At 36.6% G+C, this 22,068-nt stretch overlaps 1 protein-coding gene across 1 annotated transcript in view; it reads right to left on the minus strand.

The window, feature by feature from the left end:
* Positions 1-22,068, minus strand: part of LOC131847417 (liprin-alpha-1) — a 237,608-nt gene that overhangs the window by 47,739 nt on the left and 167,801 nt on the right. Inside the window, exon 2 of the mRNA XM_059196997.1 lies at positions 1,280-1,381. Coding sequence (XP_059052980.1) covers positions 1,280-1,381 — 102 coding nt within the window. The remainder of the gene's footprint in view (positions 1-1,279; positions 1,382-22,068) is intronic.

Here is a 22,068-nt window from a genome sequence, read left to right on the forward strand (position 1 = left end):
GCTGGCATTTACAGTTTCACCGCACTTTAGGGGACGAGTGCGATGGCACTTCACCAAAGGAAGGACTTCTGGAGCGACTGAAGGACAACTCCTCTCTGACGGATACGACTTTAGTCTGAGGGCACCTCAGCCTCTCCTTTGCTCAGGCCGTCGTAATTTCGATCTCAGTTTGAACGACGTAACGATCGGAAGGGGCGATTTAATATTCGGATTATCATGAAATCATGATATGAACAAATCCGAATCTTAGCGCGTTCTAAAATTGATACAACGCCATCTGATATTTCTTAACGAAAACTATTACGGTCAATGTTCTTAATACAACTTTATACAACAGGCAACTCTTTAAATATTTTGTCGAATTAGTTGTTATTTTGCGGAAGTCCATTTCATTACTTAATGGATTTATATTATTTTGTTTAATTCTGCTAGCATTAGCTTGTGCGAGACTACAAATATTCTGTGTGAAAACCTGACCACCGCTACTGGAAGCGTTACAACCTTCTCTATTGGTGGTCAAATGACCGTTACTGAGTCCACACCCATATTGCGACACGTGTTTCGCCTCTAAACGAGGCACCACGAGGCAATGAATATCTAGAGTTTAGAAGCCCATCGTTGTCTGTTCGGACAGACTACCTAGGAGTCTGGCCGTCGAATATACAGCGTCAAGCGACTACTTGGCAGTCTAGACACAGTTGCTTTTAAATTATTCATAGCTTGGGTAAATAACTTTAATAGAAAGACTATTGCAATGAACTCTAACAAGTTCTATCAGTATCTAACTAATGTCACAAAGTAGTAAGAAATTTCGTAACGTATAATTTCAAAAAATGCTGAACCTAATAATATATATATGATGCTACCCAACAATATACAATCCCTTTTACATAGCATAGCATTAGATCATCATAATCATCAGCCCACTGCAGTCCAGTGAGGGATATAGGCCTCTCCCAAGGCACACCATTGGGCAGGATCTTCAGTCCTTCTTATCCAGTTACTACCCGCAACCCTACGTATGTCGTCGCTCCGCGTATCTACGGGGCGTCCTACACTACGTTTGCCAATTCGCGGTCTGCACTCTAGAACATGCATAGTGCTAGATGCATTACGATTAATATGAATTCTGGGAAGAGTGGATGATTAGTAATGGTATTAGCGACCTCTATTTTAACAGCAGGGTCCCCTATCTAGTATCATGTCAGATAGACCTCCACGTGGTTCCCCTTGAAAACCATCGTGATAAATTCTTGAGAAACATAACAATACAACTTACCCGGGTGTTGTTTCTTTCCGCCTTTAATTCTGATATCTCTTCCTCTCGCTCGAGAAGTTGTTCCCGTGCCTGGTTGAGCTCTTTTGTAAGGGTCGCGAATTCCTGGAACAAAAAAGAAGAAATTGGTGAATGCTTGGAAAAGATTGTATGTTCGATATTTCATCCTAATGTTATTAATAATTATCTATACTAATGTTATAAAGCTGAAGAGTTTGTTTGTTTGTTTGAACATGTTAATCTCAGGAACTACTGGTTCGAACTGAAAAAGATCCGTGATTATTCCTAATTAGACGTATAGATAATAATCGCGTCAAATTTAAAACTGCATATTATAATACATACCATTATCAACATACATTAATATCATTCTATAAACATCCAGTCACGACAATGGACAAGGCCGCCCTTTGACAAGTGACACGAATCGAAACAGAGAAGAGTGCACATTGGCCGGTAGCTTTTAGTGGCTTTAAACTTGTCTCTTGGGAAATTGCAGAGGCAGGGACACGTCGCGACACGCTCCGTTTGCCTCCTTCCATCCATTACTACACTTCCATAGAGAGCTTCACATTTCTATCTAAATGTCCTACTGTATAGTTTGATATTTCAATCGTAACTAAGTTAGCAATGGTAAGCGGTGATCGTCGATTCAAAGATACTATCGTTACTCCAGGTAAATGTAACATCTGTTGGGGGAAAACTGTGAGCGCGAGCGCGTCAAACCTAAAAGAATTTACAATAATATTAGCTACAAAACATGCTAACAACTAAATTCACAATCTAAATATATATAACTCAAAGGTGACTGAGTGACATAGTGATTTATCAACGCACAGCCCAAACCACTGGACGGATCGGGCTGAAATTTGGCATGCAGGTAGATGTTATGACGTAGGCATCCGCTAAGAGGATTTTGATTAATTCTACCCCCAAAGGGATAAAATAGGGGATGAAAGTTTGTATAAAATTTTGTCAATTTCAAACCGATCGGACTGAGACTTTGCATGCATAAAGCTACTATGATGTAGGCATCCCAAAGAAGCATTTTGATGAAGTCCGCCTCTAAGAGGCTAAATTAACGCGAGCGAAGCCGCGGGCAAAAGCTAGTCGTTCTATAAACATCCAGTCACGACAACGGATGTCGATGCGATGACATATGATGGGTCAGACAACCTAAAGCGGCCGCTTTGTCTTTTAAATCAAACTGCGAGTGAAACCGCGAAATTGAGCTAGTCTTTAATATCCTCATACCTAATAGGTTGAAATGAAAGCGAAGTGACCGTTAGTATGGTAGACTAACGGTCACTATACATTGGCATAATGGGTCAGGAAACCGATCCGAAGCTCACCAGGGAAGTATTAGGGTCCGGCGATGGCGTGCAGGCTATTCCCTGAAAGGTCCCTTCGATGGGAACCATGCCAGTGATCATGGAAAATGCAAATGCGACATGTTCGACGAGGAATAGTCGTCAGGTTTTTGGCCGGTAAGAATCCGGCAGTCCCCATTTGGCCTTTAAGCCGGTGGGCCTCTATAAAGATTTTCTTGACGTTAAAAAAAGTAAGGAAAAGAGTGCGACCGCTTTATCTTTTGAATCAAACTGCGAGTGAAACCGCGAAAGTGAGGTAGTCTTTTATATCCCCGTACAAGTAATAGGTTGAAATAAAAGCTACTATATTAATCGCCACTACACATTGCCCTAATTCTTCTATTAGTGAACAATTCTGTAACAGCGGGCGGTGAGAGGGATGTCTGCGGCGGCATCCCCGCGGCGTCTCGATATATTGTATTGGCAGTTACATATTATCACGTTGTTAGATCACCATTTGTTATCATTTGGATTATTACATATACTTATTGTTTTATATAACCAAAAAAAACAAGCTAGTGCCCCGCCTGATGGAAAGAGTAATCGTCGTGTGTATTCACATTCAGCAGTATCATTACCGTGTTTTTTTTTACATTACGATGATGGCAACCAAGCATACGGCCCATCTGATGGTAAATGGTAGCCTATGAACGCCTGAAACACCAGGGTTATCACGTGCGCGTTGCCGACCCTTAAGGAACCTTAGTATACCTCCTTCTTGAAAATTCCGTTCACACAATGTGACGCCTATATCCCATGAGAACACTTTTTTATGACGCCGTTAGGTCCCATAGACTCGAAGTCCACGCCTTATTATTTTAGCATTAAGGTATTGAATAGACCACAGATATAGCTCGAAAGCCTAGTGTTGCATGTTCGGCGAACAAACTGCGACCGTGGTCAGTTTTCCGCACTGAATATTTGTGATATTACACATGCTAATGGCAATGGAATTAAACAAAATATTACAAATCCATTAAGTAAGTAAATGGACTTCCGCAAATACCTAATTCGATACTTTACAATAAGAATCATTGTAGCAGAAATCAAACGATTTGATATCCTACCCTGATTACAATTAAGTTGGTAATTATTTGCGCTCATGTGGTTGTTGATCATCAGTCAGTGGGCCGCAGTATTCAACATCGCGAACTAACGTTACGACCACAACCCTGTGTGCGGAGGGTAGTAGCTAGGTTAGCCAATTCTTTGATTATTTTTTTGGGACTCAATGAATATATTACAGGCTATTTGACATATATGTAATTCGTAAAATCTGTGGTCTTTTTTCAGTCTATATCAATTAATTGTTTAACCAGTTGGTTATATATACAATATTTTTTCTATTTACGTTAGTGTTAATTGGTGGTTTATATTCACACATTTAAACTTAAAAATGTAAAGTAATAATAAAATTATTTAAAAGAGCAACACGCAAGTTTCTTGCTCGTTCTTCTTGTGATGAGACAGCTTTCCGAATGAGCGGTAGATTAAAAAATGCTTCAATGTAAGTTTATTTGAATAAATGATTTTCTATTCTATTCTATTAGAACTGTCATAATTATGAAGCAACAAGCTTTTGCCCGCGGCTTCGCTCGAGTTACATTATACCTTAGAGGTGGAATTTATCAAAATCCTTTCTTAGCGGATGCCTACATCATAACATCTACTTGCATGCCAAATTTCAGCCCGATCCGTCCAGTGGTTTGGGCTGTGCGTTGATAGATCACTACGTCAGTCAGTCACCTTCCAGTTATATATATTTAGATATGTCGCTATATACTATATTGATAAGGATACGATTAAGAAATAATTGAGAAACATCCCTTTTAATAAAAATAATATCTTAATAGAATAAAAAAAAACCCGAGATTACAAAGAAATTGTACTTTATCGAGTGGAGTTCTAATTCTGCAACAAATATGCAGTAAACTTGAAGGAAATCTTTATATATAAAAATTACGTGTCACGTTGTTTGTCCGCGATGGACACCTAAAATACTGAACAGATTGTAAATTTGATTTGTACAATATGTACAATTTGATTCAACTTGAAAGATAGGATAGCTTACATCTCAATTTATAGTCGCAATATTATTTTATTCAAGATCCTTAGCCACAGCAACGCGTGGCCGGATCTACTAGTCTTATATATAAAATTCTCGTGTCACAGTTTTCGTTCCCATACTCCTCCGAAACGGCTTGACCGATTCTCATGAAATTTTGTGAGCGTATTGAATAGGTCTGAGAATCGGCCAACATCTATTTTTCATCCCCTAAATGTTAGGGGTAGTCCACGCCTAAATTTTTTTTATTTTAAGGCAAAACAACGTTTGCCGGGACAGCTAGTAATTTATATAATGTTGAAAAACGAGAGAATTAGCGTCATGCCATTTCCTTTGTCATGGCACGGCGATCTGATATTGTTGTCTCCCTATTATATAGACATATCCTGATAAATTCGGGACGACTGGCAACCCTAGTTGTAGTGGAATTTAATTACAAACCCTCTCGACCAAGTACGGGAATCTATTAATGAAATATTTACAAGCGCTAGAGTAATCTAAGACCTAAATTTCTCAATATATGACAAAGCAACAACGTGATACTATCATATGTGATCAGTTATGACATTTGACGACCACGGTGGTCTAGTGGTTTAGCACACCTCTTTATTTCCGATGATCGCGGGTTCGATTCCTCGCACGATTCAAACATGAGTATTGTTTGTATTCATGAGTACGCTTTATTCATCAGCTTGTGTTATGGGTACTAGACAACTGACATAAATACTGAGATAATATGTTTTGTAAATACAGACATAATATACATAGAAAACATCCAGACTGATTCAAACAATCATACTCATGAATACAAAATCTTGCGAGGAATCAAATCCGCGACCATCGTCAGTAAAGCGGTGTGCTTAATCCCTAGACCACCGAGGTCGGCATTGTTGTAGTCTGGGTGTATGCTGTACTGACCTGCAGGAGCGCGGTGTGGACGAGGCACGTACAGTCGGCGCCGTTCTTGCGCGAGCAAGGCGTCCCAAGCAACCCATGAATTCAAAAACTTGCACCATGCGAGAAATCGAACCCGCGACCATTAGAGGTGAAGCGGTGTGTAAACCGCTAGACCACCGAGGTCGTCAGTATGTGTCTGGGTATGCTGTACTGACCTAAACGCCGTTCTTGCACGAGCAAGTACCGCTAGACCACCGAGGCCGTCAGTATGTAGTCTGGGTGTATGCTGTACTGACCTGCAGCAGCGCGGTGTGGACGAGGCACGTGCAGACGGCGCCGTTCTTGCGCGAGCAAGGCGTCCCAACCAACCCATGAATTCAAAAACTTGCACCATGCGAGAAATCGAACCCGCGACCATCATAAGTAAAGCGGTGTGCTAAACCGCTAGACCACCGAGGCCGTCAGTATGTAGTCTGGGTATGCTGTACTGACCTGCAGCAGCGCGGTGTGGACGAGGCACGTGCAGACGGCGCCGTTCTTGCGCGAGCAAGGCGTCCCAACCAACCCATGAATTCAAAAACTTGCACCATGCGAGAAATCGAACCCGCGACCATCATAAGTAAGGCGGTGTGCTAAACCGCTAGACCACCGAGGCCGTCAGTATGTAGTCTGGGTATGCTGTACTGACCTGCAGGAGCGCGGTGTGGACGAGGCACGTGCAGACGGCGCCGTTCTTGCGCGAGCACGGAGTCCCGAGCCACGCGCACGCGCCGCGCTGCATCGTGCGCGATCATGCCTCGCACGCGCTCGTGCGCACTCAACCGTAACACATTATCACCCACTAAACGTGTATTTTTACACACTAAACGTATATCTTCACGCACTATACATGTATCTTTACACACTAAACGTATATCTTCACTCACTAAACGTGTATCCTTACGCACTAAACGTATATCTTAACGCACTATATATGTATCTTTACACACTAAACGTATATCTTTGCGAACTAAAGATATGTCGCACTATACGTGTATTTTAATGCACTATTATTTTAAAAAACTGTGTCGTTAATAGTATTTAGTGACGTAGTAATTATTGTGTCAAGTTTAATTTGCCTATTCATTAGAGTCAGTAAGGATTTTTTTTATGGATTTATCATCCAAAAATGATACACCCGCCTGCGCTAACGGTTTACGCTGGCGGGGCACCAGTGGAAGATGAGGTCAGGTCAGTTAGTCGATCGTGATAAATTCACCATGAATTTATCTCCACGAGATTTCCAGGGGAACCATGTGGAGATTAACCTGACATGGTACATTGCTAGCAATGGGGTATCAGTCCACATTACTAACAATCCCCTTTTCCCCCCATTCAGTAAGGACTTGAACTCAGACTAATTTACGAATGTTAAAATGTAGGAAGCCAATGACATTTAGTTTTAACTATAAAGTCAAGTGACATGGCGCAAAGGTGTAGCAAAGGTATAAAGTAGTAGTTTAGATTAGGCCATAGACATAAAGCGGAATATGGGCATATCTTTTCTTATGCGACGCCCATAGTCGACAATGCCTCTAACTTTTTTACTTTCAAAAGATTATTTATAAACAAAAAAATCTTGTACAGTTATAAAAAAAAATACAAGAATATAATCGATATTATATTCTTGCCGATGCCGATGCATACTTATTTGACTATTACCAGTATTCGCAGTAAGTTACCATTGGTCAGAAATGCAGAATCAAGTAGCTTCTAGAATGTTAAACAAAGCTATTGTAAGATTATAGCCCTGTGTCATGTCATACGTACGTTGATAGTGTCATTCTACGACAATAGACACTGTCAGTTTCCAGTCAATCACGCCGTCAGTATATCTGTCGTGAATAAGGTCCGTTATTGGGAATGGTTGGGTTTGCGTACTTGACCACGAGCTGTTGAAGGGAAGTGAACTTTGTAATATTTTAATTAATAAATCATAAATTATTTATTTTATTTATTTATTCATTTCAATATTACAACACCATTACAGCAAACAAAACGGTGTTGCAACTTAGTACAGAATACATATATATATATATGTATATATATAATTAGCTGTCCCGGCAAACGTTGTATTGCCTTAAAATAAAAAAAAAATTTAGGGGTGGACTACCCCTAACATTTAGGGGGATAAAAAATAGATGTTGGCCGATTCTCAGATCTACTCAATACGCTCACAAAATTTATTTTATTACACTTTTTAATTGAATGTTTTTGGTACTCTCTTTGTTACCTGCGCGAATAAAGATTTTTATCTATCTATGTAAGTGATGCTGACAGAATAGTTCTACAGGTACCCAATCGTCCGATTAACCCTTCGAACGTTTTGACACCGTATTACCGTCTCGTTACAGATCTGTGCCCACAAAACCGTGACTTCTTTTTAATCAATTTTATCCTTATGTAAAACAAAATAAGATTGAAACGCATTTGAAAAAATTACAACTAGTGCACACATACCGACTATTCACTTTCGGTCGCTGCGACAGACGACGAACATTATAAAGATTAATATAAGTTACATACGTTATATTTACCACAAGTTTTTAACTGACATCCTAAAACCGAATAGGTTTGGACTTTATCACCGAAGCCCAATTTTTTATAGCATCTATTTATTTTACGGGTCATAAAACTAAGCTCGCTTCTTTGTAGGGAATGATAATTTTAGGAAAATAAAAGGTACTTGGGTTTTGGTGATTGCCTCATCTACTAGTTAAAAAAATAAGTCACGCTTCTTGTATGTCTGTTTCTCTGGTTCCTCCTTTGGTTTGGATTTTGATAAGAAAAGTTTCTCTATTACTTTTATAACTATGTACGCAAATTTATCAGTTACGTTTCTTCTTTTGCGACAGTTCTTTTTTCATTTCATCATTTTGAGATTTATTTCTTAAATCTTTAAGTTTTTTTAAACTCTCAAGTTTGTTTAGATTACACACACGTGCAAAGTTGAGATGGTTGTTGGTTAATTCATAAATAGAGAAAATTAGTTAAGTGCGAATCAGTTTTATTAATATAAAAGAACGAATGTACAAAGTATATATACTAAGATTATAAATCTGAAGAGTATGAACGCACAAATCTCAGAAACTACTGCTTCAAATTGAAATAATCTTTTAGTTGAAGTCTTGTAGTTGTTAAATGTTGGATAACAGATTATAGAGGAAGGCTGTAGGTTGATATTGTATAATATCAAACCCAGATTGGAATAAAAAAATATTTATTAGTAATTCTGAATTCTAATTTATGTTTGAATTTGGCCTTCTTCTGTACATCGTATTTTTGTACCACTATCCTTACCGTCCAGTTCAGCTACCTACTCCAGTTGAGAAGAACTGGCAAGAAATTGAACTCGTACATTTTAAGCTACCTACTCCAGTTGAGAAGAACTGGCAATAAACTGGAACTGGAACTGGAAATTGAACTCGTACATTTTAAGTCATCACGAGACGACCAATAAGAGCGAATCATAAATGAAAAGTACTGTAAAAAACGGGATATTTAATAAAAATTCATCATCATCTCAGCCCGGAGGTCTACTGCTGAACAAAGACCTCCCCCATAGATCTCCACGACGATCGGTTCTGCGCTGCTCGCATCCAATGCATTCCAGCGATCTTGACCAGATCGTCGGTCCACCTTGTTTCTGCGCTGCTCGCATCCAATGCATTCCAGCGATCTTGACCAGATCGTCGGTCCACCTTGTTGGAGGCCTTCCCACTCCTTTAATAATCAAGATTATTTCTATTCAATACTCATCTGGTACAACAATAAGTAGACATAGTCGAATCATAATCTAAGTCAATTCGTAATCATGAAACGAACGAGTAACAGCGAGACCTTATTATATACAGAATAAAATTAACCATCGCCAAGACTCTTTTCGATAAGGCGAGTTGTGAGAAGTATGCTCATAAACCACGCCAATTACTGTACCGACCTCCCATGGGACGAGCAGAGGGTATAACCCCGTCTGAAGGCCTCGAAGGGAAAATATATTGGCGAAACATCAAAGGGAAAATCATTTTTTCTTTTGCATAAAAGATGTGCATAGAAAATATACGGATTTCCGTCAAACACATGTGATGTTGGGAATTCGGTGTATTTTTAGATAAATAGCAGATGACATATTGACAACAACAGTGGACAGTTTTTTTCCGCAAATTTTTATATACGGATATATCATCTTTGACGGCCTCGGTGGTCAAGTGGTTTTGCGCACTGCTGCACTTCCGATCATCCGGTTATCGTCTGGAGATCTTTAGCCTTTGTTCAGCAGTGTCCATCTTCTGCGTAGAATTAGTTGGAATTTTTCACACACAAGCCTTGCTATAAGCATATAAAAATGATGATGATGATCATGATTATTATCATCTTCATATATTGTAAAACAAACCCATCGCTGTCTGTTTGCCTATAGTATCTTTTAAATTACGCAACGCATTTTAATGCAGTTTTTAGCCATAGATAGAGTAATTAAAGAGAAAGGTTTATATGTATAATACATGCGTGTTATAGATATACAAGCCTAGAAATTCAAAGATTTGTAATACATCTATGCCAAGAAGAGAGGTCGCTAGTCACTACATCACTCCATAGTATAAAACAAAGTCGCTATCGCTGTCTGTTAGTCCCTATGTATGCTTAAATCTTTAAAACTACATAACGGATTTTGAGTCGGTTTTTATAAATAGATAGAGTGATTCAAGAGGAAGGTTTATATGTATAATACATGGACACCCGTGCGAAGCCGAGGTGGGTAGCTAGTATCATATAAATTACTCATACAACACTTTTAAATTCAATTCACACAGACCAGTATCGCGAAACAGAGGCAGCGCTCACATAAATAAAATGTACTATATTTTCCTAGTAACATAGTTTTTATGTTAAAGCATTCGACAACAAAACAAACCGCATCAAAGTCGGCTATTAAATGGATAATTCCTACCAGTTTCTATTTCTGTCTCTTTTCAAATTGATATATATGAGTGGGAGAGAGATACTATTAATGAACTACCGAGCTAAATTTTGTTGACAGTTTTTGCGAATGAGTGGTTGAATTAAAAAAATAACTATGACTATTCAATAGTGTTTAAATTTAGGTTTCATCCTTACATTGTGGAAATTCCACATATTAGCACTGAGCCGTTCGCGTCATCATTTCTAAAACGCACTATTAAAGAGTGCAACCAATCAACACCCAGCTTTCGTGTTCCCGGAGAAATACAACCACGGATTTCTCAAGTCTAAGGTGATTAGGTTTCTTCTGGGTAAGCTCGCTATATCGGTCCCGCTATCATTTTCCACCAGATGTGTCAAGATCTAGCGCAGTTATTCCCAAAGTGGTCTATATCGACCCCCAGGGTTCTATGTCAAACTGCAAGGGGTCTACGACAGCGGTCATCTTTTTGTTTTTACTTTATGAATTAACACTACTTTACTACAGTCAGAAATTTACAAAAAATCTATACCAGGTAAGAATGGGGGGGGGTCTACCCAAAACCGAAAATATGGCAAGGATCATAAGGCAAAAAAAGTTTGAGAATCGCTCTAGATTATGGATGTCGTAATAAAAGTAGAATTGAACTATATAAAACCAAACCTACATGGCAATAGTAAACAAAAAAAATCACACATGGCAACCTTGTGTTACATTTACTGTTTACTCATATATTTTTTGTATACATATATAGAAAACTACCAGATTAAGACAAACAAACTCATGAATACATACAATAAATGTTTTTCTTTCTTTCTTCTTTCTTTCAATACAAACGATACTACAGTCAGAAATTTACAAAAAATCAATACCAGGTAAGAATGAGGGGTCTATCCAAAACCGAAAAATATAGCAAGGGGTCTATGACAAAAAAAGTTCGGGAACCTCAGATATAGCGCAAGCCCAGTTATAATAAAAAAGCGACATCCTTTTTTGCTCTTCGGTAATACATAAAAAAAAAATACCATCAGCCCGCAGTCGCAGTGGGCTCGACGAAACTGCGAGTCACGGGTGAATCGTAAAATACGTGAACCCTAACGACAATTTACTTGACAGCATGACGAACCACTCCTCAGGTAAGTGGTTGTGACGAGTAAAAGCATGTCTTCATCAAACATCATCAATTTCAATTAACAAATGTAATAACCCTGGATAATTCACAGCGCCATCTAGTTCCAAGCTAAGTATAGCTTATAGTATGGGCATTACACAACCGATAGAGCTTATGGTATGGGCACTAAACAACTGATTCAATTAGATCAGCTTGGAAGCACTCCGAACAGACGTAGATTGACATATCATAAGACTTACAGAGTCAGATACAACAAAATGAACAAAAATATTTATATTTTCTGTTCAAAATATACCCTGTATTATCGTAAGCACAGATTGAATTGTATATTCTCTTCAGGTGTACATAAAAGATTTAATGCAAAAAACTCGAAAAATAAAGCTACAATGTCTTGAAAAACAATCTATACATGATAATAATATTGGAGTGTCTGTTTGTAATATTGAAATAACTGTTTTTTACTACATGCATATGAATATAAATACGGTGCATACACCAAAATAATATGTATGTATTTATATTCATAATAAAATAATATGTTTTACAATTTTTGTCTGTCTATTTGTTCCGGCTAATATCTGAAATGGCTGGACTTATTTGGACAGGACTTTTTTTGGCAGGTAGCTGATGTAATAAGGAGTAACTTAGTTACTTTTATTTTAGAAAAATAATGTTAAATCGAAGCAGTCGCGTGTACAGGTAGTAAGAAATAAATTAAAATAGTACTATAAATTTAAATACAAATCACTACATAGCATAAAATAAAATCGCTGTCGCTGTCTGTCCGTCTCCATATATGCTTAAATCTTTAAAACTACGCAAAGTATTTTGAAACGGTTTTTTAATAGATAGAGTCATTCAAGAGGAAGGTTTATATATACATATAATACATGTACACCCGTGCGAAGCCGGGGCCAATATCTGGTTTAGAGTAAAAAATACACTTCCGATTAGCTAGATACAACAAAAACTCAAATGATTTGAATAAGAAAAAATTATGTCTAACCAATATAACTCGAGTAAACTCAAAAAGGTTTGGTTTACCTTTTACCGTCCGACGGGACCCTAAAACATATGAAAAAATAAGCAAATTTCATAAGACAAAGTACTGAACATTCGGGGCCTATTCTATCTAGAGCTGATTAAAGCTCGGGCGGCTCTCGCATCTAGAACACGAAGCAACGGGATGAAAATTAAATCGTGGAAAATTGTATGCACCCCACATACACTCAGGGTGGAGGTATCAATTGCTGGGAGAATTAGAAAGAAAGATTTTTTTACCTCTTGAGGAATATAGGCCACTTATTTAGTTTACAATCTATTTTATATGCTTTATAGAAATAGAAATAGAAATAGAAATAATCTTTATTCAAATAAACTCATTACAAGCACTTTTGAATAGTTATACTTTGATTCTACCACTCATTCGGAATGCAGATTCATCACAAGAAGAATGAGCAAGAAACTTGTGTGTTGCTCTTTTCAATAGATTTTTTTTTTTTTATATAAATAATTACAGTGTAACAAGTAAGAGGCATGCGACAATCAACATAGAAATCGCTACGCACTCATTATTAGTGTAATCAGATAATATTGTCAGTGCTATGTATTTAAAATTTTTCTACAGAAACATTATTATCGTTAACGAATTCTTCAATTTTATAGTAAGCCTTTTTGCAAAGGAAGTGTTTTATTTGACATTTAAATCTTTTTTATTTGGAATACCAAAATTCTATTCTAAATTGTCACTGCTTTCAGTACTTTGTCTTATGAAATTTGCTTATTTTTTCATATGTAAGAAAACCCCTTTTGCTATGGCTCCTCATTTCCAGAACACGTCCGTTACCATCTCTAAGAGTATTGGGATTCTCGGTGTCGACATCTCTAGTACTGTTGAGTTCCGCAGTCACCTGGAAGAAAAGGTACAGCTGGCGTCCAAGAAGCTCGGTGTGCTCAATAGAGCGAGGCGGTACTTCACTGCGGACCAGAGACTTCTCTTAAACAATTAGATTACCATCAGATGGGCCGTATGCTTGTTTGCCACCATAGTAATATAAATAAAAATGTTTTAGGGTCCCGTCGGATGGTAAAAGGTAAACCAAACCTTTTTGAGTTTACTCGAGTTATATTGGTTAGACATAGTTTTTTCTTAGTCAAATCATTTGAGTTTTTGTTGTATCTAGCCTATAGATTATATATACTATAAATTGCACGCGAGTGAAATCGCGGGCACAGCTAGCATTTCCATAAAATTTCAGTAAGTAGTAAATAAAAGTTAGTGAAAATATGATTTGCTATTTAAGGTTACTTTATTATAAATTCTAAATATATATACCTAACTCAAAGGTGACTGACTGACATAGTGATCTATCAACGCACAGCCCAAACCACTGGACGCATCTGGCTGAAATTTGGCATGCAGGTAAATGTTATGAAAGGCATCCGCTAAGAAAGGATTTTGATTAATTCTACCCCCAAGGGGATAAATTAGTGGATGAAACTTTGTAAATTTTAAACCGATCGGGCTGAGACTTTGCATGCATAAAGCTACTATGACGTAGGCATCGCCTAAGAAAGGATTTTGATAAATTCCACCCCTAAAGGGATAAATAAACGTGAGCGAAGCCGCGTGCAAAAGCTAGTATTATTATATATCACACTAGTTATGCCTGCGATTTCACCCTCGTAAATAGGATTTAACAGATGTCTTGAATTTATTTAAGGGTATTTCCAATATATCCTTTGGTATCTTATTGTAAATTTTATACCCATTCTCATTATTGTATATCAGAGGCAGTTATCAGGAGATCCATCAGTTTGTTACATTACAACTACATAGAACAGAGACGGAACATCTCCCCGTCTCTGTCACACAAGTAGCAAAATGTGTTCAACTCGTTTTGGCCGTTTACGGACCCCGTTACAACAGTAACTATGCGTATAAAAGCGGGGTCATTAATTGCACTTAATTTTGTGGGGTGATTATACATGTAAATGTATTGTTGCTACAAATGGACCATAAGTGAAGTGGATGGGAATGAGTGTGCGGAATAGGTAACAGGTACGAAATAATGAACGCCCAAAATACGCCGGGTTCATGAATTTTAAATTGTATCCTTACAACGATGATACACTACATATTTTAAGTGGAGGTCAACACGAAGAGTTTTATCAAAAAGAATCATCATAATTAAAAATTTACATTTCCTTATGAATCCATCACGACTGACATGCCAGATGCAGTAGACAAAAGTATCGCCGGCCTCGATGGTCTAGCGGTGTAGCGCACCACTTTACTTCCGATGGTCGCGGCTTCGCTTCCTGGCACGGTGCAAACATTTGTATACATGAATATGATTGTATCGGTCTGGGTGTTTTCTATATATATTATGTATGTATTTAAAAATATATATATCTAAGTATTTATATCCGTTGTCTAATACCCATAAGCTCTGCCTAGTGGGACTAGATGGCGCTGTGTTAATTATTCAGGGTTATTAATTATTTATTATTGAGAATGTGACGAAGTTGCGCGAGTCAATTTGAAACAACATAAAATTACTAATTAATATAAAGGACAATCTAGTGACGGTAGATGCAAAAAACTGCTGTCACCTATCTACATTGACATCGCTGTTACTCCAGTCAGCACGTGACCACGGCTAGTGCAACCTAGTCGAAACGTCGAGAGAGGTAAATTTATAAACCCATAAATAAATTTAAAAACACATAAATACCCGTAAATTTATAAATTGGTAAACCTTTATTTGCCATAAAATTATTCGTGTTAAGACCCGGTTAATTATATAAATAACTATCTACATTGACATCGCTGTTACTCCAGTCAGCTCGTGACCACTGCTAGTGCAACCTAGTCGAAACGTCGAGAGAGACATTAAAATTATTCGTGAGAGATAACTATCTACATTACCTTTATTTGAAGTTTCGAAAGATGTAAATAATTAAAATTATTTGTGTTAAGACCCGGTTAATAATATAAACAATCATGTAAAGAACCCGCATTTGTAATCCACTATACTAACCACGATGTTTCACAAACCTACGGTAAACAGGTTCAAAAAGTTCCCAACAGTACCATTGGCGTATGTTTTTGCATACGTTATTTGTTTGCACTTTAGAACGGCCTGCAGTATTTTGTTTGTCTACTGTCTAACTATAAATTTCTAGACAGCCTCGGTGGAATAGCGGTTCAGCACACCGCCTTACTTTCGATGGTCGCGGTCGATTCCTATCACAGTATATATTTTATACTCATAAATTAACATTTATATTTATCAGTATAATTGAAATAGAAATAGAAATAATCTTTATTCAAATAAACTTAATATAGTTTTGAATAGTCACATTTTTTTGATTCTACCACTCATTCAGAACGCAGAATCATGATCATCACAAGAAGAATACTCGTAAATTAAATATTTATTAGTATAAATGAAATAGAAATAGAAATCTTTATTCAAATAAAGTTATATGCACTTTTGAATAGTAATTTTTTTATTCTACTACTCATTCGGAACGTAGATTCATCTCAATCAACTCATCAAAACAAGAAGAATGAAGATGTATGTCGCTCTTGAAACTTGATTGTTTGTATCGTATTGGAGTTTTCTGTGTTTATTATGTAATTAAATAGATATCTGCATATCATACAATATAGGCTTAATATAATTTTCAAATTTATATTCAAAATCATTTAGGTAATATACATGAAGTACATTTTAGCCCCTTATGAACATCAAGTTTTTACATTATAATTTTAATTTTTCCCTACTGTCCAGTTCATTTTAAAAATAAAAGTGTGTATTTTCATAATGAAAATATCCTGGAAACTTGCGGGTAACAATCTGTATCCTAACAAATACCACTTTGGAATGAGAGAGGTACAATCATAAACAAATGATTATTTAAAACTGTTTACATTAAGTTTATTTCAACAAATATTATTTCTATTCCATACAAACGATGTTCTAATAATGAGAAATATCATTAAAACTCAGAGAAACTGTACCGAGAAATTAATTAAGAGCGAACAGTGAAAAGATCGTTGGAAATTTTAATTAAACGAACTTGTACTAATCTAAAACCGCAGTGTTCAGTTACTAGTAACTTCTCTGCAATCCCACACAGAGACAGTTCACTCATATTTAGCGAGTTGAAATGTTTTTAGGTGTGTTATACCAGTAATTTATTTCTGACCTCATCACTTCCGTCATACTCGTGAACGGGCGCTGCTTAAGGGGACTGGTCTCTTCGGGTTACGAACACACTTAAATCTACTTTAAAAAAAACCTTTGTATGGCATAAACGAATCTATGACAATAAAGAAATAATATCATTTTCTATTGTTCACATTGATATGACGATCTCGGTGGTCTAGCGGTCTGACACACTGCTTTACGGCCGATGGTCGCGGGTCCGGTTCCTCGCACGGTACAAACATTTGTATTCCTGAGTATGATTGTTTGTATCGGTCTAGGTTTTCTATGTACAATATATATATATATATATATATAAATCTACGTATTTGTATCAGTTACCTAGTACCCATAATACAAGCTTTAGCTAGCTTAACTTGGGTCTAGATGACGCTGTGAGAATTGTCCTGAGAAAATAAAAAAATAAAATAAATTGATACACGTAGATTGTATTTTTCTACGAAATGTTTGTAGTTATATTTTAACTATATTACTATTTATATATATAGTAGGTAGTACTAGTAGCAGTAGTAGTAGTTACAAGTCATATTAACATCAATATTGCATTGATGTTAATATGACTTGTAACTTTTTCCACAGGACATGTAGTTTTGCCGGAAATAGAGATAAAGCATTTTTTACCCATAAAAACTCACACCCATCCACCCGACCGAAGATCGCCCGTAAATCATTTTTCCTTTCATTTTCATCATATTCTCTTCCTTTTCCAATAAATTTCGTCCTATTATTTTGTATTTCAAATAATAAAATAGAAAATCCTTTATTCAAATAAACTTACATTGAAGCTCTTTTAAATACTCATCACAATTTATTTATTCATCATCACTTATTTTTCAAAAATTCTCGACGCTGTTCTATATTTAAATAAATGAGCATGTATTGTACCGATCAATACTGACCACGGTACCCTAAGAATGTCGTGTAACACCACAATAGACTTTCGTAAGTCCCTAACCGAAATTCATACAGGATGCTCGACTCGTAAGCACTCAAGTGTCGGTTCGTGGAGTACACTTGTGTTGGAATAGCCCAGTGTTAAATTACATTGGAGAAATTGAGACGATCCGCGTACTCGACAAATATACTGATGGCCGATAGCGTACAAACGAATGCATTTTGTTCAAACCACATTTATAAATTTACTTTTAAAATTTCATCTGGTGACAATTGTGGAAATGATTTAGTTTGTACTTATGAAATCCTTTATAGAAAAAAAAAACTTATCAGAACAAAAAGATGACATTTATTTACAGATGGTAGAAAAATGATGATGAATGATGGAAGATCGTGGAAAGTGGCAAGAGATTCATCATCAAGATAGTGTCAAATTATAAATGAATGGTAGAAGGTAGGAAAGAAAACGATCTGTACATAAGAATTATATTTACAATCATATTAAAAGATAGGGAATCGATCCTTTGTAATATTCTTGTAAAATATTTCAAACTAGACAACGGTGTTGCCGCTCGGAGACAAAAATACTTAATTACACATTTTAAAAGACCTAAAATCAAAATAATAGCATTGCTGGCATTCAATGCTAATTCAACGATCGAATTCGATGGTAAATTCGAACACTCGCCTGAGTAAATATTTTCACGGCATTTCAAATTCCTCCTGAAGATGCTCATTCAATTTGGCAAAAAAAAAAAAAACTCGAGAGAACCGTCATCATTTGAAACGCAAATGAGTAGTGAATCCGGCATAATTGGACCAACTGAAAAACCCGGCAATGTTAACAAGTCTAAAGCAATTACCAGGGGCGATGGCGCCAGATAGCTCGAATAATGGTACGCTTAATAAAACGTTAGTTTCAAATTATACGCGATTTGAATGTAAGGGCGAGACGCTGAATACGCGAAACATTATGTGGTTTAGGTTAAATGAAACCTTCATTTTGTTAAGATATTGTACTTCAAAAATGAGGGGTTTATTAAGTTTAGCAGGAAATGTAGTCTGAAATACAACTATGCTACTCCTTAGGTGAAAGAGTTTTTAAAATCATCCAGTATGAATGCAGAATTTCTTTGTTTCTTCCTTTTACAATATTATTTTAAATGAAGGAATTAAATCCCCGAAAATAAACGTGAATGGAGTTAAGGCTTTCATAAGACTTGTTAAGACATTATATATACAAAATACGAGTGGGTTAAAGAAAGAGTAAAGTGTGTTTTCTTTTTATCTATATATCTACATACATAAGATAAAAGAGAATAGACAAGATCTATTCGTAAATGATTAACAGATCTATAAACGAACAAAAATTTAGAAATTCAACGTAGTTTTATTTCTTGCCTCTCCGAAGATATAGATAGATAAAGGGGTCGCCCCAAACGATCTAGCTATGCATGGTGATGGACCAAGCGTAAGTTCCCTCGTAGGGTCCGAACACTGAGACAGGGTGAGAACTAAATCGTAAATAAGACAGATTGAAAAGGATGATATCGCTTCGCTCCATTCAGGCATCCTAAATAGAGCGAAGCTATAGTATTACAAATTGAATTAAATATTCCTTTCATGATGTAGACATTAATTATAAAAGGATTATCCGAAAGTTTCAAAGAGAATAGTAGAAAAGAGGCTAAATAGTTAAACTGCGGTAAATATATAATAATCCTAGTAACAACTAAAAAAAAGAATATTGATGAAGCATTAGAAAATTGTTGAACGGTACATATTATCAAAGAATCTGTGTTAGACGAAGGCAGTTTAGACGGTGGAGAGGGGGTCAAACAGCTGAATACAAAGAATGGAGCAGTAACAATACAGGTAGATACTGGGTGGAAACGCTGTAATGTACGTTTAATAGGGTACCTGTTGCTCTTCTCAAAAGAAATTGTTTGCGAGAAAAAATACAATTTGCTACTGGTTTCAACAGGCTTAATACCCTCTATAGACTTTTAGAAGGAACATGAAAGGCGCATTTACAGAATCGGTAGAATGAGTTTGGTGCAATCAAATTAGGATCGAATTGGAATCACATTGAATAGACATCCATTAAGAGATTTAGATGACGGTCTTTATGAAATTGGAATGGAGGAAAAGCTAACGAAATGGTAACAGTGGCCTATATACATGAGTAGCACTTGTTACAGAATAGAATACATTGTGATGCTTGCTTGTTTGTTCTTAAATAATTGGATAAACCTTAGACATTTAACACAACGCCATCTAGTCCCAATCTAAGCGGAGCTTGTATTATGGGCAATATACTACTGAAATCAGGAACACAAATATTTGTACCGTGCGAGGAATCCAATGAGAAAGTGAAAGTAAAGCGTTATGGTAAACCGCTCAACCACTGAGGTAGTCAAGTATATGGCTAGTGATAGTGATGTTAAGTTGAGAAGCAAGTCATTACACTTGTCCGCCGGTGGTCCTGGTGCTAAGTACTTTAGAAAGAGGGCCAAGGAAGGGATTATTCGTATTGTGAATAAATTATTCCGCGAGCAATGTACCAAGTCAGGTTGACCTCCACGCTATTCCTCCTGGAAACCATCGTGATATTATATATATTCTTGTTAATTTATCAAAATGGGCCAACTGATCTTATGCTCATCCTATCATCTTCCACTGATACCTTGCCAGCGTAAACCGTTGTGCAAGCGGGTGCACCATTCCATAATCATCAATAAAAAAAAGTAATTTAGAGGAACTCTAAACGTAATTTCTTCAATATAGCAACACTTGTACGATAACCGTGTAAGTATGGCGAGGTAAATGTTACGAGGAATAACAAGAGCCCCTTAAAAGTTCATCTTCTGTTCCTTTGTCTCCGAGCGTATTTCCCATATAAAATGCTTAACTTTGACTCGACTTACAGTACTTTCGTAACTCATTCGGTGTTCGAAATTAAGTTTTTAACTTGTCAACGGTATAAAACAGTATAAAATATTTATAAGTCTCTTAATTCTATTAATATTATAAACGCGCAAGTTTGTATGTTTATTATTTAATCACGCTTAAATGTATGGACTGATCCTAATGAAACTTAGTAAACTGATAAATAATAGATTAACAGTTCGGATACTTTTTTACGGTGTCGTGGAATATAAGCTTTTCCACACAAGTTTACGTTCCAAATAAAATTGCGGACAATATAATTTTGACTCAATGGTTACAAAATCTATTCCATATTTATAATATAGTACAGCTTTTAAAAATGACTATTTGTTTAATTCATATGCGGTCAAAGTGGAAGCGAGATCTACCAGCAAAATGTAGAATCCTCTAAAAGATCTTGGCCTGTCTGGAACTGCAATATGTTCTATACTAGAACGTGTATCTAAACCTATACTAGCAGGAACCTACCACATTTGGCTGGGCAGGGAGAGAAACACGATCTTTGAAGGTGACTGTTGATGTAAGTCGGCAAAGTCTGTCCCTTAAACCACCCCTTAAACAGCCGGGTCACAAGTCCCGGGAACAGTTCCAAATTTCCCCTCTGGCACACAATAGACCTGGCACGGTGATCCAAAAAATGCTAAGAAGTTCGTCTCCCATCCTATAAAACAGCAATTCCATACTTTTCAGTGCTGACGGAATATTCGATATAATTTTTGTAAATACTTCTACATATGTGTTTAAATATATTTTTATCTATACATATAAATAAAATTGGAGTGTCTATTTGTAATATTGAAATAACCGTTTTTTATAATACGATACATACACCAAAATATTTTTTTTACAATTTTTGCCTATCTGTCTGTCTGTTTGTTCCGGCTAATTTCTGAAATGGCCGGACCGATTTTAACGGGACTTTTTTTGGCAGGTAGCTGATTTAATAAAGAGTAACTTAGGCTACTTTTATTTTAGAAAAATAAAGTTAAATTCCACGGTCGTTGTCACGGTAACAGCTAGTATAAAAGAAATTTGATATATTGAAATATCCTACAAACAGACCTCAGACTTCCATTAAGTGCAAATTAAACATTACAACACTTAATTTACTTGCGGCAAAAGTTAATTAACGCCACGACAGACAAGAACTTGAAGTGGAACGAGCAGCAATTTCTTTAGAGGCAAACACAAGTTGCAATTCAAAATTAAATTTTGAAACTACGTGGCTCGCGTGTACACTCCCGCGAGTCAAATCCAATATAAAAAA

This window comes from Achroia grisella, unplaced genomic scaffold (genome assembly GCF_030625045.1).
Source record: "Achroia grisella isolate CSIRO2021 unplaced genomic scaffold, CSIRO_AGI_Agris_v1 utg534, whole genome shotgun sequence".
Taxonomy (NCBI): Eukaryota; Metazoa; Arthropoda; class Insecta; order Lepidoptera; family Pyralidae; genus Achroia; species Achroia grisella.